This window comes from Callithrix jacchus, chromosome 2 (assembly GCF_049354715.1).
Source record: "Callithrix jacchus isolate 240 chromosome 2, calJac240_pri, whole genome shotgun sequence".
Lineage (NCBI taxonomy): Eukaryota > Metazoa > Chordata > Mammalia > Primates > Cebidae > Callithrix > Callithrix jacchus.
Genome location: NC_133503.1, coordinates 47,964,523 through 47,983,963, shown reverse-complemented (window position 1 = coordinate 47,983,963; position 19,441 = coordinate 47,964,523). Strand labels below are relative to the sequence as shown.

Here is a 19,441-nt window from a genome sequence, read left to right as displayed (position 1 = left end):
CCTGAATTTAATTCCTGTTTCCCAATTTCCAAACTGTGTACCTCTGGGGAAACTCACATAACTATCCGTGCCTCATGTACACGGATCAGTAAGTGAGCACATCTACCTCACCAGCAGGAACAGGCCCCGACATGTGACTGTGCCTGGAACAGTGTCTGGCACACAGTAAGCTCTCAGTAAACGTTAGCTATCTCCATTACTCTTCCATTACTACTATAAGTCATACTGTGTGTTAAGTGATTTACATGTATGATTCATATGAATTAAGCCTTACAATGAGGTGGGTTAGCCCCGTTTACACATGAGAATACTGGAGTCTAGTTGTTATGCCTTCCCCAGTTTTCCTTCAGGATGCTTCTTCTGTCTGTGTCCAGCTCTGGGTTGACTCTGCAGAGAGGTCACCAGCTCCTCAGATGAGGCTGGCAGAACTGCCCCTTCACTTCGTGGGTTGAGAAATACCCTGTCCACAGACTCTTCTGAGTTGTTTCAAATCTACCCAGCTGGGGCCATTAGGATATCTCCCTTCCTCCCTCTGAATTTACAGGCACTTCTCTCTGAGTCCAAAGGAAGGCCAAACAGTGGGCAGAACGTGGAAGGAGATGGCACTGGTTGGACTCGCATTGTTTATCACTAAGACAAACACTTCCTGTTCTCCCAGCTTGGATGGGGAAGCCCACTGTGCATGCAGGCTGGGAAAGAATGACAAAGGGGCGGAAAAAAAGCCCAGCTGCAAAGCCAATGCCTTCGTCTTAGTGCTTTCCAAGAGTTAAATATAGCCCCTGTGTGAGGGAGGGCAGGGGTAGTGAGGTCACCTTGGAAGACTTTTGTGTGTGTTAATTACAGCGATTGCAGGAAACTGAATATCCTTTTATGCTTAAGAGAATAGTACAAACTTGACTCCACAGGATAGAAACACAGAAACATTCATGAAGGGAGAAGGCAAAAAATAGTGGGAAGAATTCTGGAATTAGAGGACTTGGTTTGGGCTCTAACTCCTCCTATTTGCCAGGATGTAATTTCGGGTGAGTTACTTAACCCCCTCAGAATCATTTTCCTCTTCTGTAAGAAGGGGCTTAGAAAGCCCATGTACAGGTTCGTGTGAGGGGGAAATGAGGAATGGCTGGGAAAAGGCTGGCAAATCGTAGGGATTATGATTAGAGATGGTAGAGGGCCAGTCTCTGAGGTGCTGTTATTTCAGGAAGACAGGGAGGTCACGGGGAGTTTTTGGGCGCCACTCTTCCCAGAAGTCAGGCGAGGGTGACAGGCTCAGGGAAGCCCGCATCCTCAATGACCTTCCTTGCAGCAGCTCTTCCCAGGTTCCCGTCCTCCACCAGGAGGGCCATCACTTGGGGCACTTCGTTTCTCAGCTCTGGTCCTCCAGGGAAGCCTTAGCTGCTTCTCCCCAAGCCATTTCCAGACCACACGGGAGGGGGTGGGGGAAGGACACCCGCTTCTGAGGAAATAGCTTTTGGCTGTGGGACTGGGCTCTCCCAGAATTGTTCCTTTGTCTGCGGATTCCTCCTGGTTGAGCTCACAAAGGAAATGGGTCCAGGAGGAAGTGGAAAACTGTGACACACACGCGCAGTCCACACACAAGATGGCAGCTGTTTCCGCATCCAGCAGCCTGCACCGTCTCCTTCACCAATGGCGTGGGGAAGCAGCGCAGTCCCAGGGAGTGGTCTGGGATGCCTGATAGTAAAAGCAGGTACTATTTCAAGCTCTAACGTGATGTTCCAGATGTTGTGCTAAGCATTTTGCATGGATTACTTACTTACTCTCCTCATAATGTCCCTGTGAGGTAGCTTCTGTTTTTACCTGATATTTACACATGAGCCAAGTGAGGCTCAGAGAGGCACAGTCATTTGTCGAAAGGCACACAGCTAGCAGGCTGATTCAAACCTAGACCTCACTTCAGAGCCTAAGTTTTCAATCACAGCACTAGCTACTTTCTGGCCTTCTTCTTATAGGCGTCCCCTACCTGCAGAACTTGCTGGAACCAGCAGGAGTTCCTCTGACCATTCCCTAACTGCTGTTCATTCACTAGGTCAGGTGCCTGGCCTGAGGCCTAGATAGGGCTGGGGATTTCTGCTTTTGAGATGTCTAACCCATCTCACTAACCTCCCTGGGCTCACAGCAAAGCCTCTGACTAGGGGTATGTGGGTTATATCATTAATAATATTAAAGATATCTAATAATAACAGGTAACATATATTGAACACTTCCTACATGATGGGTACTGTGCCTAACACTTTTACTTCTTTTAAAAAATAGGGCTGGGCATGGCGGCTCAAGCCTGTAATCCCAGCACTTTGGGAGGCCGAGGCGGGTGGATCACGAGGTCAAGAGATTGAGACCACCCTGGTCAATATGGTGAAACCCCGTCTCTACTAAAAATACAAAAAATTAGCTGGGCATGGTGGCGCGTGCCTGTAATCCTGGCTACTTGGGAGGCCGAGGCAGGAGAATTGCCTGAACCCAGGAGGCGGAGGTTGCGGTGAGCCAAGATCGTGCCATTGTACTCCAGCTTGGGTAACAAGAGCGAAACTCCGTCTCACAAAAAAAAAAAAAAAAAAAAAAAAGGACCCCGTGGCTGGGTGCAGTGGCTCATGCCTGTAATCCCAGCACTTTGTGGGGCTAAGGTGGGCGGACCACTTGAGGTCAGGAGTTCAAGACCAGCCTGGCTAATATGGTGAAACTCCGTCTTTACTAAACAAAGGACTCCCAAGAAAACAAAAAACCCACATGCCTGTAGTCCCAGTTACTCTGGGGAGGAGGGAAGGGGGGCTGAGGCAGAAGAATTGCTTGAACTCAGAAGGCAGAGGCTGCAATGAACAAAGATCACACCCCTGCACTGCAGCCTGGGCGACAGAGCAAGACTCCGTCTCAAAATATAAATAAATAAAAATAGGACCTCAGGTGGACAAAAATTAATCCTAATCCTTGCTTCATGAGATACTCTCATCATTGGCCCATGATTGCCATATTTTTATTTATTTATTTATTTATCTATCTATCTATCTATCTATTTTTTGAGATGGAGTTTTGCTCTGTTGCTATGCTGGAGAGCAGTGGCGCCATCTTGGCTCACTGCAATCTCCGACTCCCTGGTTCAAGTGATTGTCCTGCTTCAGCTTCCAAGTAACTGGGATTACAGTCACGTGCCACCACGCCCAGCTAATTTTTCTATTTTTAGTAGAGACACGGTTTCACCATGTTGGCCAGAATGGTCTCAATCTCCTGACATCGTGATCTGCCAGCCTCAGCTTCCCAATGTGCTGGGATTACAGGAGTGAGCCACCGCGCCAGGCCATAGTTATTTTTGATAATGGTGTAAGCATCCACAAACCTACCATTCAAAGCAAAAGCCAGGATCTTGACACTATCTTAGGTCTAACTTTATGATCCCGCCCTCCTGCCTCTCTGGCCCAATCTCACTGTGTTTATCATGCCCTTGCTTTCTCTTGTATGTAGTTTTAGTACTATAGTATACAAGATGTATTCCTGAAAATATTATTTTAAATTTTTAGTGTTAAAATATATTAAAATAATATAGTGCTATAAGTAACATTTTGTGACTTTTTTCTTTAATATGATGCTGCTAAGATTTATTCATATTGCTGCTTGTCATTGTGTTCATTCATTTTGACTGTTACATGCGATTCCATTGTGGGAATATTCTCTGTGCCTAACACTCAGTGCCCGTTACCTCATTTGCTCTTTGCAGCAACCCTATATGGTGGGAACTTTTATCCCAGTGTTCCTGACAGGAAACTGAGGCCTAGCAAGGTCAAACTTGCCAGGGGCCACAGGAGCCAGAGTTGGAAACTTTCCGCCTCCCACAATGCACTATGTTTTGGTGCTCTGGAGAAAACACAGGCACTGGAGCCAGAATCTCAGGGTTCAAGCTCCAGCTCCACACTTATATTGGTGGTGTGATCTTGGGCAAGTCGCTGTGTGTCTCTGAGCCTCAATTTCCTCAACATCAAAGTGGGGTGATCATAACTGCCCTGCCTACCTCACACGCCTATTGTGAGACCCAAGTATCATGATGCTGGTGAGAAGTGGGAGCACCCTGTATACTGAAGTTTTGAAAACCAATAAATTGTGATGAATATAAATATGCCATCCACTTACTTCCCACTTCCAATAAAACAGCAGACTCATTTGGAATTCAGAAGAGACTGAATAGCACCTCATTCAGAAAGGCAAAGGATTAAGTGGACAATTGGCTTGCAGAAACCTCAGTGTGATCAAGGAACCAGAAAATCATCAACAGATGCTGCAGCCTACACTAACCAGGAGTATGTGGTTGGCTTTGTTCTATTCGATAGAGTTTAAAAATTATTTTTTACTATTTCTGCCTATTTGCAATATCTGAGACCCTACTCTGGTGCTGTTTGTTGGTGGTATTTCCTCTGCATAACCTGTTCTCCAACTGCTACCTCTTAGTAGCTGTGTGACTTTGGGCAAGTTACTTCTCTGTGTCTGTTTCCTCATCCGTGAAATTTGGATAGTAATAATACTTATTCCTCACATGGCTGTTGTGAGGATCCATTGAGGTGTTATATAAAGTGCTTAGAGAATTTCCTGATGCATACCAAGTTGATGATATGATTATTATCTAAAATCTTCCCACACCCCAGAAAGTGCTCACTTATAACTCTGACAATTGGTTTAAATGCCACTTCCTCCAGGAGGCTGATCCAGCCTTCCTGGACAGGTGAGATTTCCCTGTTCTATGAGCCAGAGCAGATGACTTGTTCGATGTCCTTCTCCTCTAACTGTGAATCCTTGAGGACTGAGACGAAGCCTGACTTTATATCTGCTCAGTGTTCAGCACAGTAGTGGATACACAGCAGGTGCACTGGGGAGGGGCCAAGTGACAACCTGGAATTCATAGCAAGGACCACACACTAGGGAGGCCCCATGAATCCTGCCTCTGACAAATGGCTCCAAGAACAGAAGGGCTCTTGGAGAGTGGGGGAAAAGAAGGGGTGGAACAGATGTGCTCCCTGGGGAACTGGGGCCTTGGGGAGAAGAAATGAACCCGTGAGTGACAGCTCCAAGACCACAACATTAGGTTTACTGTACAGAAGAACTTTCTGGCAATCTGAACTAAGAGAGGCAGACAGGTGTCCCTTCCAAGAGGGATGGAGCCCAGGTGGGTCAGTCCATCATCAGGAAGGCTAGGGTTCAGTGGGTAGCTGTGGCATTATGAACCCAGGTGAGAAATACCCAACATCAAACCTGGGATTTGCCTTCCGTCACCCAGGCAGGTTTCATCACTTCACCAAGTCTGTTTTTTCGACTGTAAGACAGAGATAATAAGAGTGCTTACCTCAAAGGTTGTAGGAAGAAAAAAAGGAACCGGTGTATGAAGACTGCATTCATCACGCCAGGTTCCTATGAATCATGCTGTAAGCGTTCATTGTGATTGCTGCTGCTGCTGCAGTTGTCAGTGATGAAAGGGAAATCAACCAGGGCCAAGGCGAAATATTCGAGGTGTGAGGCTGAAAGCTGAGCTCAGATGGCCACTCTGACTGCCTGCCCAGGTAGGAAGTCTTCCCTCCCTTCCTCCCCTCTCTTCTTCCTCACCTGCAGAAACCTTTCAGTGTTAAACCTGGATTTGGTTCTGGGCCAGGCACCCATGAAACTGCCCCACAGGAATCCACCCCTGAATAGGCTCTAGGAGACCCCAGGGTGCTTCCTACCTCCATCATTGGGGTTGAAGACCCAAGAAAATGTCGATCAAAGGTCATGGAAATGGATGTTTGGAGTTTTAAAATGCCCCAAATATCTCCTCTGCATTAGACTAACAATTCTGTACAATTAACCCTAACTCAAAGTGGAGAGTTTAAAGGTTTATGTATCTCAGCTTTTAAACATCAAGGTGAGCTGGTCTTATAGCCTGCTGCTCACCTGAGATATTTGCTGCACCTCCTAACTGGCCACCTCTTTCCAATCTCTCCCTTTCCATTTTAATGTGAGCTCGTTGTTGGCTTTAATAATCTCCCCAGATTGCAACACATCATCATCTCTTCCTGCTCACAACTCATCCGCTGCTCCCCAGGGCCCAGAACACCAGTTTTCCTTTGTGACACAGATGATGAAAGATCCTCACGTGCTCCATACACTCCCTGTGGCTTATCTCCAATGTCTCTGTAATCTCATCCCTTCCCGGGATGGGCAGGCAAGGAGTGAGAATGAAAGTGTCAGAGAGGTAACTTGGATTCCTTTCTAATGTATTAAGAAAGGCAATCATTTCTACACCGGAGTTTTAGGCATTTGCTTTCTTTTTTCAAAAAGTTGACTGCTTCTTATGTGCTGAGTGCTCTACAATGACCCCTCATTGTAGACAGGAGACTGTTATTTCCATTTTTAGTTGAAGAAACAAACTCAGGGGGTTAAGTGAAAGGAGTAGAGCCAGGATTGAAACTCTGGGCAACTTGACACCACAGTGGGAGCCCTGAGCTCTTGTACTATCCTCTCTCTATTATTAGTTACAGATTGCAAGCCGCACAACCTCCAAGGACTGGAACACACCCAGTTAGCAACCCGGAGAATAAGGCCCTACTCTTCGGAAGGACATGGAGGCCCCATTTCACCTCCACCTGCTCTTGTGGGCTCTCAACATGTTGCCCTGCTTTGCTTTCTGAGCATGCTTCTGGGCTTCCCTTTCCACGACTTTCTCCATCTGGAATGCTATCCCCGCAGTGCTCCTGGCTAGGAAGTGTCCCTTGAACCTCCTAGTCCTTTATATATTCTCTTTGATGGACACTGACTAGATATGACCTCATGTTCTGGGCACTGGTGACCAAGTTTCACTTTCTCTGCCACACTGGAGATTCAGGGACCCTGAGCTTCCCCTCTGGGACCCCTGAGAGCAGCACCTGGTTGCTGGCTGGAGGTGAGGAAAAGCCATCAGGCTCTCTGGCTTCCTGGCACACTCCCAAGAGATCAGTTTTCTTCTTGGTTCAAGTGGAGCTAAAAAAAAATTCCCCCTTGGTTTCACATCAGCAGGATCTGCTTTCAGCAAACCCTTCAACAAGAATGGGCAGGAAGAGTAAATATTTATTCTACAAATGAATAAATCTGCTTCCATCTTCAAAAGAAAGCTTTAATAAATTATCATAATGTCTCCATTTTAAGATGCCATTGATTTGAAGATATTTTAATACTGAACAACGGCTTTTTGAAAGAAAAGAGAACAAAATGAACAAATTAAGATGTCAATTTTAAGGTATGTTCTGAGTTTTAAAAAATGTATCTTTGTATCAATGAAATAAAAATATATATGGTCTAATTTAATTTTTATTTTCTTCTTTTGGCGTTGTCAGAAAAAAACAAGAAAAGCCTCCAAAATTCTGACTAGGCCATGATGAAACATAGGCAGATATCAACAATGTGTCCTGGCCAAGTCCCAGCCCCAAACCTGGGTACTCCAGGTCAGCAAGGGCACTCCCTGGTCACCCGTGCACTGTGGCATCCCCGAGGCCCTGCAAAGCCAATGGACAGGCTTTCTCTGTAGCAGAAATGTGTCTGTGCTCTGCTGATGCCTGATAACCACATTAGTGACTTGTGGAAAGCCAAATGGGAACCCGTCAGGTGACCGTAGGCAAGCCACTACCCTTTGTACCTGTTTCCCCAGTTGCAGAATGAATGAGATAGGATTGGGTAAGTGGTTTCCCACTGCTCTTCTGATGAAGCCTATGCGATCTGCATAGTTTCCTTAGGTGCTGCCCCAGCAGTAGGAGGGATGGAGTGGGCTGTGCTCAGTGTTCTCATTCCCACTTCACCCATAGCAGCGCTGTTGCTTAAGATTTTGTTTGCAAAAGGATTCTGAGGCCAAAAGTAATTTGAAAAACTTGGGTAAATGGCATTCTGGGGTCCTCCCAATACTACTCTTGAATACACACTCTTGTATGGTTTAAGAACAGTGCTTCATTCCTCAGTTTGGACACACCCTCAGAATCCTTCTCACCACAGTGCTCCAGGCAGACACTCCCAATCTCTCTATGGCCTAATCCAGCGGTTGGCCAACTTTTCTGTAAAGGATAAGATAGTACATATTTTAGGCTTTGGAGGCCTTTATTTCAAGTACCCAACTCTGTCCTTACAGTGAGAAAGTGGCCATAGACAACATATAATGAATAGATGTGGCTGTGTTCCAATAAAACTTTCTTTACAAAGACAGGTGGCAGGCCAGATTTTGCCCCTGGGCTGAGGTCTGCTGGTCTCTGCACTGTAATACTTCAACTTTAATGGTGAAGGAGCTGAAGCCCAAGGGGGGAATTCAGGAACTGGGTTTGGATCCTTATCTCCCAGCAGCGAATTTCTTCCACCACACTACACTACTCACTTAGCTGTGACTCTTGCCCTAAGTTGAACTGCAGGCATCTGGGGACTACATGGTTGAGGGAATGGTGCCTAGAAAAGGCACGTGCTCCATTTCTCTCAGGAGATCAGTTTTCCTCTAGGTTCTTAGAGGGCTATAAAAAGCCCCCAAGCTTGCCTCCTGTGAGGCATGCTGCCCATCAATTCCCTACAACTGGTATGACTGCAATGTGGTGCCACATTCTGCCCCTGCTGCAGCCTGACAGCTGTGCCAGGGAGAAGAATCACGCCAGGCCAGCTCTGCACCTCCACTCCCTCCTTGGGGCGAGGCTGGGATTCCCCGAATGGAATTTTAGACGGAGGACAAACCCCATCTGGGCCCTCCTGGGTCAGTCTCTGTTAATTCGAGGAGAATGAGAGCTTCATGAATGCTGAATACCAGAACTCCAAGGGCCACAGTGTAAAGGATAAGGGTGTAAAGAATAAGAAATAAAACCTCACACAGGCTGCCTGGTCTGTAATTCCCCAATATTCCTGGAGAAGCAGCGGAGAGCAATGGTAAAGAACTCAGCTATGGAGGTGAGTTGGGCTGCATAAATAAACAGACCTTTCAAAACCTCAGTTTCTTCATCTATAAAATGGGATTATGACAGTATCTAATGAGTCATGGGGGGCTTTCAGAAATAAGTACACTTGGCTATAACTATTAAGTATTTGCTCTGTGTTAGACACTGGGAGTATGACACAGCAGATAGTCCTAGACCTCAGGACTCATACACACAGAAAACAGATATTTCAACAAGTGTGCTGAAAACTTCTACAAGCCAAGTCTGAGGAGGGTGGTGGTAACTCAAAGTCAAGGGAGAGCTAGAGGTGGATGTGGCAGGGAGACAGATGATGCTGAGTTGCATCTTTCAGGAAGGAGGAAGAGCAGAGTCATCTGTTTGAACCTTAGTTATTGCATCTGTCTAATAGGGAGAGTGTCTCTGCTGTCTACTTTGTAGGGCCATCACCAGGGTCAAGAGATGTCACAGAAGAGAAACTCAGAGCTGGAAGGGTCTCCAGAAAAAAGACTTCAGTGGTCAAGTCTCAGTCTGATGAGTCCCCCATTACACAGGTTCCTTCTTGCCCATAGCAGCCCCCCAGGGAGTGGCTGCTAAGTGGAGCATGTATGATCACATGGGCAGGGGTTGCCCAGCCTCGGCACAAAGCACTCTGTGGATGATGCACAATGTCCCTGAAGCTAAGCTGAAATGAAGATCACTGGTGAATGTCAAAGTGCTTCTAAAAGTTAAAAACTTTATAAAAATGTATGTTCCCATAACACGGAAGCGAGCAGCTGAGCCAGGGTACAGATGTGGGTGTTCTGCTTCCACGTCCAGATCCATTTCCACTCTGGCACTCTGTGCTGGGGTATTTATTGGAGGCTGGAGTTCACATCACTGGGAGTCCACAGTGGAAGGCAGGGGAGGGGAGGGGAAGGAGAAGCCAAGATAAACACAATGCATCTCTGAAGGTCCATTTTGTACAAAGATCTTTTAAGGGGACGATAGATGAGGTTAGATATATTATGAACTATAATAAAAAATTTGCATTGTTTTTTAAAGATAAAATGAGACATTTCATGCTTTCGAGGTTGCTTTGGGTAACAGACCCAGACCCTAGAGTCCCATTCAGTTGAAAAGTGTGAAAAACAGAAGTAGAAGCAAGTGTTTGAGCAAGGTCAAGGGTCAAGATAGAAACAGTGCCTGAAAACAGTAATCATTGCCCTTGTGTGAACATCAGAATCACCTGGGGGATTTGGAAAAGAAAAAAAGCAGATTTCCAAATCTGACCCACTGATCAAATCTTTGTGGGTGTATTTTCAGTAGGCTCCACAGGGGGTGATTCTGAGCCCAGCTGGATTTGAGAACCATTGCTTTAGACAAATAGGGAGTGGTCCTTAAGGCAGGCTGGAGAAGGCAAGAGCAGAAACAGGAAGCTCCTACCCAAGGCAACAGGATACAGAAGCCATCCAAGATATATTTCCCAATAATAGTCAACAGGATTTGAGATTTGATTGTATAAAGGATGAAGGCAAAGGAAATGATGGATAATGATGAAGGCTACATTTCTCTCTCTAAAGTGAGTATCACTGAAGTGGAGAATCCTGGAGTTGAAAGTGGCCATATCCAACTTCTGCTCTGTGAACTGTGTACTCTCACTTTCATTTATTCATCATCTCCACAGACATTTATTGAGCACCTACTGTGCATCAAACATTACATTAGGTCCTGGGGGATGGGTAGAGAGCAAGGAAAGAAGAGCCCTACCCCAACAGAGCTCATATGAACAGCTAATTCGAGCCCAGAGTGAACCGTGATTGTGAAAATGTCAATTCATGAGAAGCGCAGGGTGCTCTGAACATCTACAACAGGCACGTAGCTTGGGAGACTGGGAAACATTGCCTTGAGGAAATCATATTTGAGCAGTGAGCTAAGGAAGAGCAAGGGTGAACCAGGAGAAGGCATAAAGTATTCAAAGCTGCAAGGAGCAAGGCCAGTGTGAGGAGAGCCCAGGGCAAGAGGTAGGTGGGGATCCAAAGCCAGCTAGTCAAGTGGGCAGAGAGCAGCCAGGGCAGGCCCGAGGCACCATAGGAGCTGATGCTTTACGAACAATGAGAAACCACTGAAGGGTTTAAGCATAACCAGACCAATAGCTGTAAATAACTGTCCTTAATTGCATCAGGCATTCTCAAATTCCATCCTAAGCATAGATAATTCATAAGTCCTATTAAAAGTTATGATATACTGTGCATTTAAATAAAAGAATGATTTAGGTTGAAACATCCACTCCTAGAAGTCCTGTTCTCTACAGTGTGCAAAAGGGTCAGGCTGTGAAACCTTCTTGAATTTTAGGTGACAGCAGTCCTTAACCTACATACTAAGCCATTCGTGGCTTCCCTGATCTGTGGCCACTCAAACTGACTCATTACATCCCTGGGCAACTCGGATTCTACCACTGAACAGGTCTTTTTATTTGTACACTTCTCTTAGATTGAGCCCAAACTGACCTCTTTCTGGAGAAACTTTCTATTATCTTTCTACAGGACAACGGATTTGAGAACTGATTCCATGTCCTCCCTTCAACTTTAGTCTTGTTCACGAACACCACCATTTCCTTCAATAACTTCTCATGTGTTGCGTTGTTAGCATAAAAAGGGAAACAGGAAGGGTCATCTGATTTAGTGGTGAATAAGATGAGTTCAAAATTGGGTCACCCAAAGGCGAAGTTGACCTCGGAATGGAAATGTACTACAGGCAGGAGGTCATGAGGGACTGGCGCCCAAATTGTGTCTGCTGAGGGATATCTGAGAGTTACCCTCATAGAGGGGTTTTGTTCTTCACAGGAGTGAGTGTAGCGAGAGGTCTGAGATGGTCAGGAGATCAGGGGAGAGAGCGACAAGAGTTATTCAGGAAGACAGAGCAGGAAGATAGAGACAGAACAAGAGGCAAGATAGAGCAAATGCGAGAAGATGGGAAATAACGATTAGTAAGCACCTACTATGGGCCAGGCACTGGGAGCTGGGCAAATATTATTGCATTTCAGTCTCCCAACTACAGGTGTCATTCTTCCTGCTTTATTGACTGAGGGAACAACTTGGTTGGGTAACTTGTCTTAGTACCAGAGAGGCTCAGAGGCTATGAGCACCTATAACAGAGGGATGGGGTTGGAGAGGGCAGAAAAGCCTTCCTGGAAGGATGAGGCAGTGGTTATTTAATCTAGACTTATTTGACCCCCAAATCTGTGATGTTCCCATCTCTGCAAATTAGGAGAATGCATCAGAAAGGAGTAGAGGCTCAACAAAGCTAGAGCCCAAGAGATGGGATTTGATGGAGGTGAAAGGCTAGACTTTGGTCCAGTGGAAGTGGGAGCCATTTGTGATCCTTCAGAGAGGGCTCTCAGTGGAGGATGTGATTGGAAGTGCAGCTGCAGGAGGTGAAAGGAGTGTGGGGGAAGAGTTGCTGACCATTTATTTGAGAAGTTTGTCCAGGAAAGGAAGGAGGAAAAAGCTGGAGTTTGGGGGGAGGTGTTGCGCAGATGGGTTCACCATTTTGTTTCATTCTGAGGTTTTCTTGAAGATTAAGAAGGATATGATAAGCTGATGGTATCTAAAACCAGGATTGTTTTTCGGGACCAAAGATGAGAATGGAGTCATGATCTGTTCTTGGCAGAGGGTTGAGAGGGTGGAACTTACTTGGCAGGATGTTCACTCATGTGAAAAGGGGAGTTTGAAACTGATATTTGAAGGAGAGGCTGACAAAACTCTGACAAAAATGAAGAAACCAAACAGCTTTTGTGGGAGACAAAGAAATGGAAGCAGTGCCTACTGACCAGAAGCCTCCACAGGGAACAGAGTTAAGTCCTATGGCCCCATATGACTATTTAAACCCATTGCAGAGTGTGGTTAAATTCCAGGTGTTAGATTACATGTATTACTTTTCCCATGACATTCTAAGTGAAGACACTGAACGGTCAGAGAAATTGACTTGCCCAAGGCCAGGCAACAAGTTGCAATCAAAACTCAAACCCAAGTTTGTCCATTCTCTGAACCACTCAGCTCCACTGAGTCCCGACACTGACAAAGATGATACCATGAAATATGTTTGGATGTAAAAGTTGATTTGAATATGGATAAGGGTTCTTTTCAAAAGACCATTATCAAGAAGGAGTAGGAAATGAACTTGGATATCAGGGAAGAGGTATGTTTGCATGGAAATTCATAGCCTTGGGGACAGAAGTTGGGTCGCAAGTCACTGCAGGGGAGCGCATCCTATGGATTAGCTACAGGCTGCTTGGTCAGTGGATGCTGTAGGGAAGACAGGGCATTCCTAATCTGGATCTCAAAAGCTTGTTCAATGGAGGCAAGACACAGTCAGAATGGGTTCTTAGATCATCTGTTCAGCAATGAAAACCTCATTCCATGAAAAGAAGAGCATCAGATTATTTCTTGCGTTGCCTAGTAGACAACATGATCTCCCCAAGAACACAGAATGCAGCAAGAGAAACTGATGTCTTGGGTTCAATTAAACTGCAGTAGTTGAAAAAAGAACTAGCTGTGAAGGGGACAGGAAAGGAACCTTGGGGGAAATCGATCACTCCACATGAGATGGGGAGATGAGACATAATGTTGAGCCTATTAAGAAGCCAAATTTTAAAAAGTCAGAAAAAATTCAGACCATGCTTTAAAGAGATGATGGTTCAAGAAGAATGAAAACTATGATGACATGACCACAGTCAGTAGGCCTGAATCGGGAATATATAAGAGAAAATGAACATTTCAGTCACTCAGAGCTGTCATTTGGACAGTGGTCCAGTTACTAAAGGTCACAAGTGGATTTTCAAGAGACAAGCGCCATAAGGGATCACCGTGATAAAAACAAGAATATACCGTGTTCCCCGTCTTTCAGGTGTACACAAAGCTGTCTAATTCAGTACTTAAAACACACAGGGACTCAAAAAGCAACATCTGAGTTGGAGTAGCTTGTGGAAAATGCAAGTGAAGTTCTATAGGCAGTCTTATTAATGACAAGTCTGGTAAAAAAAGATTGTAATTATTACAATAGCCAGCATTTATTGAGTGGATCCCATATGCTAGGTATTATTTGTAGATTATTTATAACAAATTCAAGAAATAGGTGTTCTTGGTATCCATAATTTATCCTCATCTGTGGATGGTGCTACTTGCTTTAGATGTATGATATGGGAGGTAGAGACAGAATTAATTAACTTGTCCTGTAGAAGGTGGTGTCTATAGTCAGTGGCTTTACCTGTGTGCTACTTTCACTGATGGTTGATTCTCTTTGTAGGGTATTTGTGAACCAGGAAACCCTCCTGGAAGGATTGCCATTATGATGTGGTTTCTATGTCTGTTACTGTGTTATACGAATCCTTTTTCTCCCCGCATGGGAAGACACACACACTGTTAGAAGAGAAATTCTACCTTCCAACTTTGTTTTCATTCTCCAGTCACTTGACTGTCATGCTGAGCTTTTTATGCTGCAATTGTTACGAAAGATCTGAATAGTGCAGCTTAAGTGCCATGGAGATGCCTGGGGCCTGAAGCAGGAAGATTTAGCATCTAGGTTCTGTTCTAAGGCTTGGTCTGGTCACCTGCCACCAAGGAGGCAGTCTTAAGCAGCAAGCTTAAGATCAGGACTTTGGTATGGAGAAAGCTGGGTTTGAAGCCCAGCTCTGTGTCTCACATGGGGAACGAATTCTGGAGCAAATTAATATCAGTGACCTAAGCTTGTTGTTATGGACTGAATTGTGTCCCTCCCAAATGCATATGTTGAAGCCCTAACCCCTAGTGTGACTGTATTTGGAGACAGGGTCTTCATGGAGATAATTAAGGTTAAATGAGGTCATAAGGGTGGGGCCCTAATCCAAGAGGACTGGTGTTCTTATAAGAAGAGGAGACACCAGAGATCTCATTCTGCATGCACAAAGAAGAGGCCATGAAGGGACATGGCAAGAAGGTGTCCCTATGAGACAGCAAGAGAGGGCTCACGTGACACTAACTCTGACTGCACCTTGTTCTTAGACTTCCAGCATCAGAACTGTGAGAAGATAAATTTCTGCTATTACAGCCACCCAGTCTGTGTATTCTATTATTGTGGCCCTCGCTGGCTAATACACCGGCAAAGCCCGCTTTCCTCTGAAGTGCCATTATGATAGTAGTCCCCATCCTATGGGTTCTGAGAGGGGCCACATAAGAGGCTGAGGACAGTGCCTGGCACACGGCAAGAGTTTGATGATTTCAGTTACTATCGTGAATACTGACGTGTGGCTTTCTCCCCAGTCGGCTGGGCATGACAGTCCCACCTCTCACATGGTAGGCAGGAGGCCAAAATGAGACCTGTGCCTTTTAAGCCTTGCCTGATGACAGAAGAGAGTACACACCTACCTGGGACAGGGGTACAAGAAAGGTCTGCTGGAATCCCTTTTTTTTTGAGACAGAGTTTTACTTGTGTCACCCACAGCGGAGTGCAATGGCTCAATCTCCACTCACTGCAACCTCTGCCTCCCTGGTTCAAGCGATTCTCCTGTCTCAGCTTCCCAAATGGCTGGGATTACAGATGCCCACCACTACGCCAGGCTAATTTTTGTATTTTTAGTAGAAATGGGGTTTCACCATGTTGGCCAGGCTGGTCTCAAACTCCTGACCTCAAGTGATCTGCCCACCTTGGCCACCCAAAGTGCTGGGATAAAAGGCATGAGCCACCACACCCAGCCTGGAAGACTTTTTGAAGTCTCACGTTTTATCTTAAAATGCATGCAGATTTTGCATTCTGATTCATAACATGGTTGTGTTTACAATTATTTATCAGAGTAGAAAACTGAGGATCCAGGCAGTTAAACTGATTTTGTGTGCCCCAGCCTCAAGACCACTTTACTTGAGATGGCCTTTGTAAGTCACAAAGGACTGATCTGATGTGAGGAATTAGTAGTATTCTCTTTTTAAAAGTCAACGTTGCTGTACAAGTAATCAGTTTGAGGTGCACTATAAAGTGTGTTGTATTTTACTAATGAAACCACAAACCACTGCTAGAGCTCCTCAGCAGTGGTTTAATTAGTAAAATACAGCACACTTTATAGTGCACCATGTGCCAGGCATGGTGTCAGCAGATTCATCACAATAGATCCATCCACTCCTTGCCTTCCTGAAGCTGACTTCCGGGTAAAGAGACACTGAAGAGTCAGATAACTACATCTATAAAGTTGTGACAAGAGGTGTGAAGGATGATAGTATGCTAGAAAAGCCTGCAGGAAGAGAGCAGGTCAGAGCCCTCCCAGGTTCTCAGCACCAAGGGATTCCTAGGAAGAGTGCTCTGGAGGCAGCCTTCTGACCTGGAGGTGTTGGTTACCAAGCATTTAAAGTGAAGTGAACTATTGTCACCCTCTGTCTTAGGATGACACAGTGCACTTTCTACAAGCCTGAGTTAGGTATAGAATTTTTTTTACTGGAGATCAGACAGGGTGGTATTTATAAACTGGCGGGGAGAGAGGTGGTGGAAGGGTGGCGGAGTTGGGGGGTGGGTAGGAGTGTGAAGGGGAGGGTGGATGGTGCTATTTGCTTTAGACATATGATGTGGGAGGTGGGAACAGCATGACTGAGGGGCAAGAGAGGTGCCTCTTCTCTTTGTTTTTCCTCCCTAATGTACACTCTCTGCACACTTGCCTAGAAATCAGTTAACAGGTGGGAACAGCTTTACAAAACTAGGCCTCAGTTGCCAAAGAACCAAACAGAAGCCCCCTCTCTTTCCTGCCTGCGCTTCCCAGCCCTTGAAGAAGATGAATGCGGTATTTTGTGTTGGGGAGGATCAGGTGGGGAGGCTGAACTGGAAGCCAGGAGTCCCCTCTGGCCCTCTAAGCTCGCCAAGCCCGACTTTCCCTGTAACAGGAGTGCGGGAGGTTATCCCACACCTGCTCTGGGCTCATTCCTGCCCCAGTACTTACTAATTGTTCCCATGCCGCTGTTTCCCTCCTTTTTTCCTCCCTTGAAGGGCTCAGCACAGCAAACAGGCAGATGGGGGAGAAGCGTGAGATTATCATGGGGAGAGGAGGGAATTTTCCATGATCAATAACAACACTTCCCCTGTTGGCACAGCACTCACCGGTTTATCTAGTGCCTTCACACCTGTGATCTCTTTGGATCCCGGAGGTGCAGACTGAGACCCTGAGGTTCCGATTCCCAGCCTTTGACACTGTTTCCATGTCCAAGTAGGTCACTTCTTTACAGACACACACACTCCCATTTGGCCACTTTACTTAAAATCTGCTCTGTGGAAGCGGTGGCTCATACCCCTAATCCCAGCAATTTGGGAGGCCAAAGTCGGCGGATCACCTGAAGTCAGGAGTTCTAGACTAACATGGTCAAACACCTTGTCTTCTAAAAATACAAAATCAGCCAGGTGTGGTGGTGCACGCCTGTAGTCCCAGCTACTTGGGAGGCTGAGGCATGAGAATCGCTTGAACCCGGGAGGCAGAGGTTGCAGTGAGCCGAGATCACGCCACTGCACTCCAGCCCGGGCTACAAGAGTGAAACTGTCTCAAAACAAAACAAAGCAAACAAACAAAAAGAGATATACGCTGGCCCCCAATGAATGCCGCCCTCTTGGCTCACGTCAATCTCAATTTCAGAAGTCCCTCCACCTCGGTGAAACGTCTACTAAACACATTGGAAAAAAGTCCGCAAGGTGCCTGGGAGACTATCTAGTCCAACTTTGTCGCCGGTCAGGGAGAAGGGCCTGGGCCGAGGACACAGCTGGTCCGGGACAGAGCCACCCCCCGCCTCCTCCCTCGCTCGCTCGCGCACACATGCACACGCGCGCCTGCTCACGGCGCTCTTCCTTCTCCCAGTGCCCCGGGTAGCTGCAAACTTGGGTGCCCTAGGGCTTCTCCCCAGGGGCTTCCCACGGCGGGTGTTGAACCTGTAAACCTTGTCTTCCCCTTTAGAATGGAAGGCGGCGGGAGGAGCTCGCGGTTCTCCAGAATCGAGAGGGGGATCTTTTATGAAGTTACAAATCCTCAGCCTAGGAAAACTCCGATTTCACACACGGGAGGCGACTCGGCCCCAGGACACGGGCATTGACATGCACTGGGTCGTCCCGGCAGCTGGAGGCACCTGTGCTCCAGCGCCGCGTCTCCCAGTCCCCTCCGACCGTTCCTCAGCCCCCGCCCCACCTTCCGCCTCTCTCCCTTCTCTTCCTCTCCCGCTCGGATCGCCGGGTCTCGCTTTCCCGCCCGGCGCAGCAAATGCGGGGGCCGTGGCCCCTCTTACCCCGGCCTCGGTCCATGGCGTCGGCCGGGTCCCCGGGGCGCGGGCAGCAGGGCGCAGGGCTCCGGCGCCGCTGGTGGCGACGGGCGCGCTGCGCTCTCGGGCCCGCCCTGCGGCTGGCGCTCTCCGCGGTCCCCTCCCCCCGACAGGATGCTCGCCGGCCGCCCCCGCCCCGCCCGCGCCCGCCCCTCCGCGCGGCTCCCGGAATAGACCCGAGCACGCCTCACCCCCTGGGCCGCCGGCCGCTTCCCCGCGGTCCCGCACACGCCCGCGCCGCGCCCTGCCGCCCTCTGGCCCTCCCGCCCTCCGCGGCGCTCCCGCTGGGGCCGGAGGACCCGCTTCCCCGTCCGCACGCGTTGGTTCCCGCGCCCGCGCGGCCCGCCACAGCCCGGACCCAGGTGGTGTGCGGCTTTGCCCGCGCTCCTCTAGCGACGCGGGCTCACCACCGTGCCCCGCAGCCCGCCCCATCCCGGAATGCGGAGGCCGGTGCAGCGCGTTTTCATCCGATGTATTCAAAACCCCCTTCCCTGCAGCCGGCCGCCTCCGGTTTCCTGGCTTTGGGTTTGTCTTCTTTCGCCGCGGGTCTTTTCTGAGCGCCTTCTAAGCCAGGGAGTGGGCCCGTGGCGATGTAGGTGCAGTGGCGGTGGTGTTGCGAAAGGAGAGTGAAAGAATAACAAAGATCTTCAGAAAGAAAAGCACCTAGGAAAGCGAGAGAGGCTTGCTGAAAGGTGGACAAGGGTTTGGGACACTTTCAACTAAAACGTGAAAACATACGAGGAACTGGGAGAATTCAGAAAAAGAGTAGAAAAATAAAACACGAAAACATGTAAAACAGAGTGATTAAAAAATGTGGAAACGAACGCTTTCAGCATACAAAATACAGTGCAATGTAAGTGCAGTCTTCCCAAGATTGTGGAAAATATCGCTATGACTCGTGTGGAACAGTAATGGAATTTAAGTTTAAAGCTGTATGAAGAACGTCAACTTCTTCACCTTATTAGGATATCCCTGTGAAAATAGGTCTCACTCATTTATATGTAATATCGAACGTCTGACTTTAAGACCCTTTGTCAAGTCCAGGACCAATTGTCCTCCTAGACACCACTCCTCCCACCAAGGGCCAGGCCATGGTTTTCAGCTTTGAGCAGTCCGCTGTTCCCTTCTTAGAACATTCTGGAATGGTGAACACCAACCACAAGGTATGGAGGCAAGAAAAGACCTGGGAAGGAGCATCTTGTATTTTCCCGGACTGGAAATATTTTCTCTATTGCTTTTGTGGGGAAATTG

General features: G+C 47.3%; 1 protein-coding gene across 3 annotated transcripts in view; it reads right to left on the bottom strand.

Annotated features, from left to right (window-relative positions):
* Window positions 1-18,247, bottom strand: part of AFAP1L1 (actin filament associated protein 1 like 1) — a 69,979-nt gene extending 51,732 nt beyond the window's left edge. For all 3 annotated transcript variants that reach the window (XM_078362588.1, XM_035288220.3, XM_035288203.3), the window contains exon 1: window positions 18,158-18,247. Coding sequence is in view for 1 of the 3 variants with exons in the window: in XM_035288203.3 (XP_035144094.3) it covers window positions 18,158-18,173 (16 nt within the window). In the remaining 2 variants the exon portion in view is untranslated. The remainder of the gene's footprint in view (window positions 1-18,157) is intronic.
* Window positions 18,248-19,441: the final 1,194 nt, after the last annotated feature.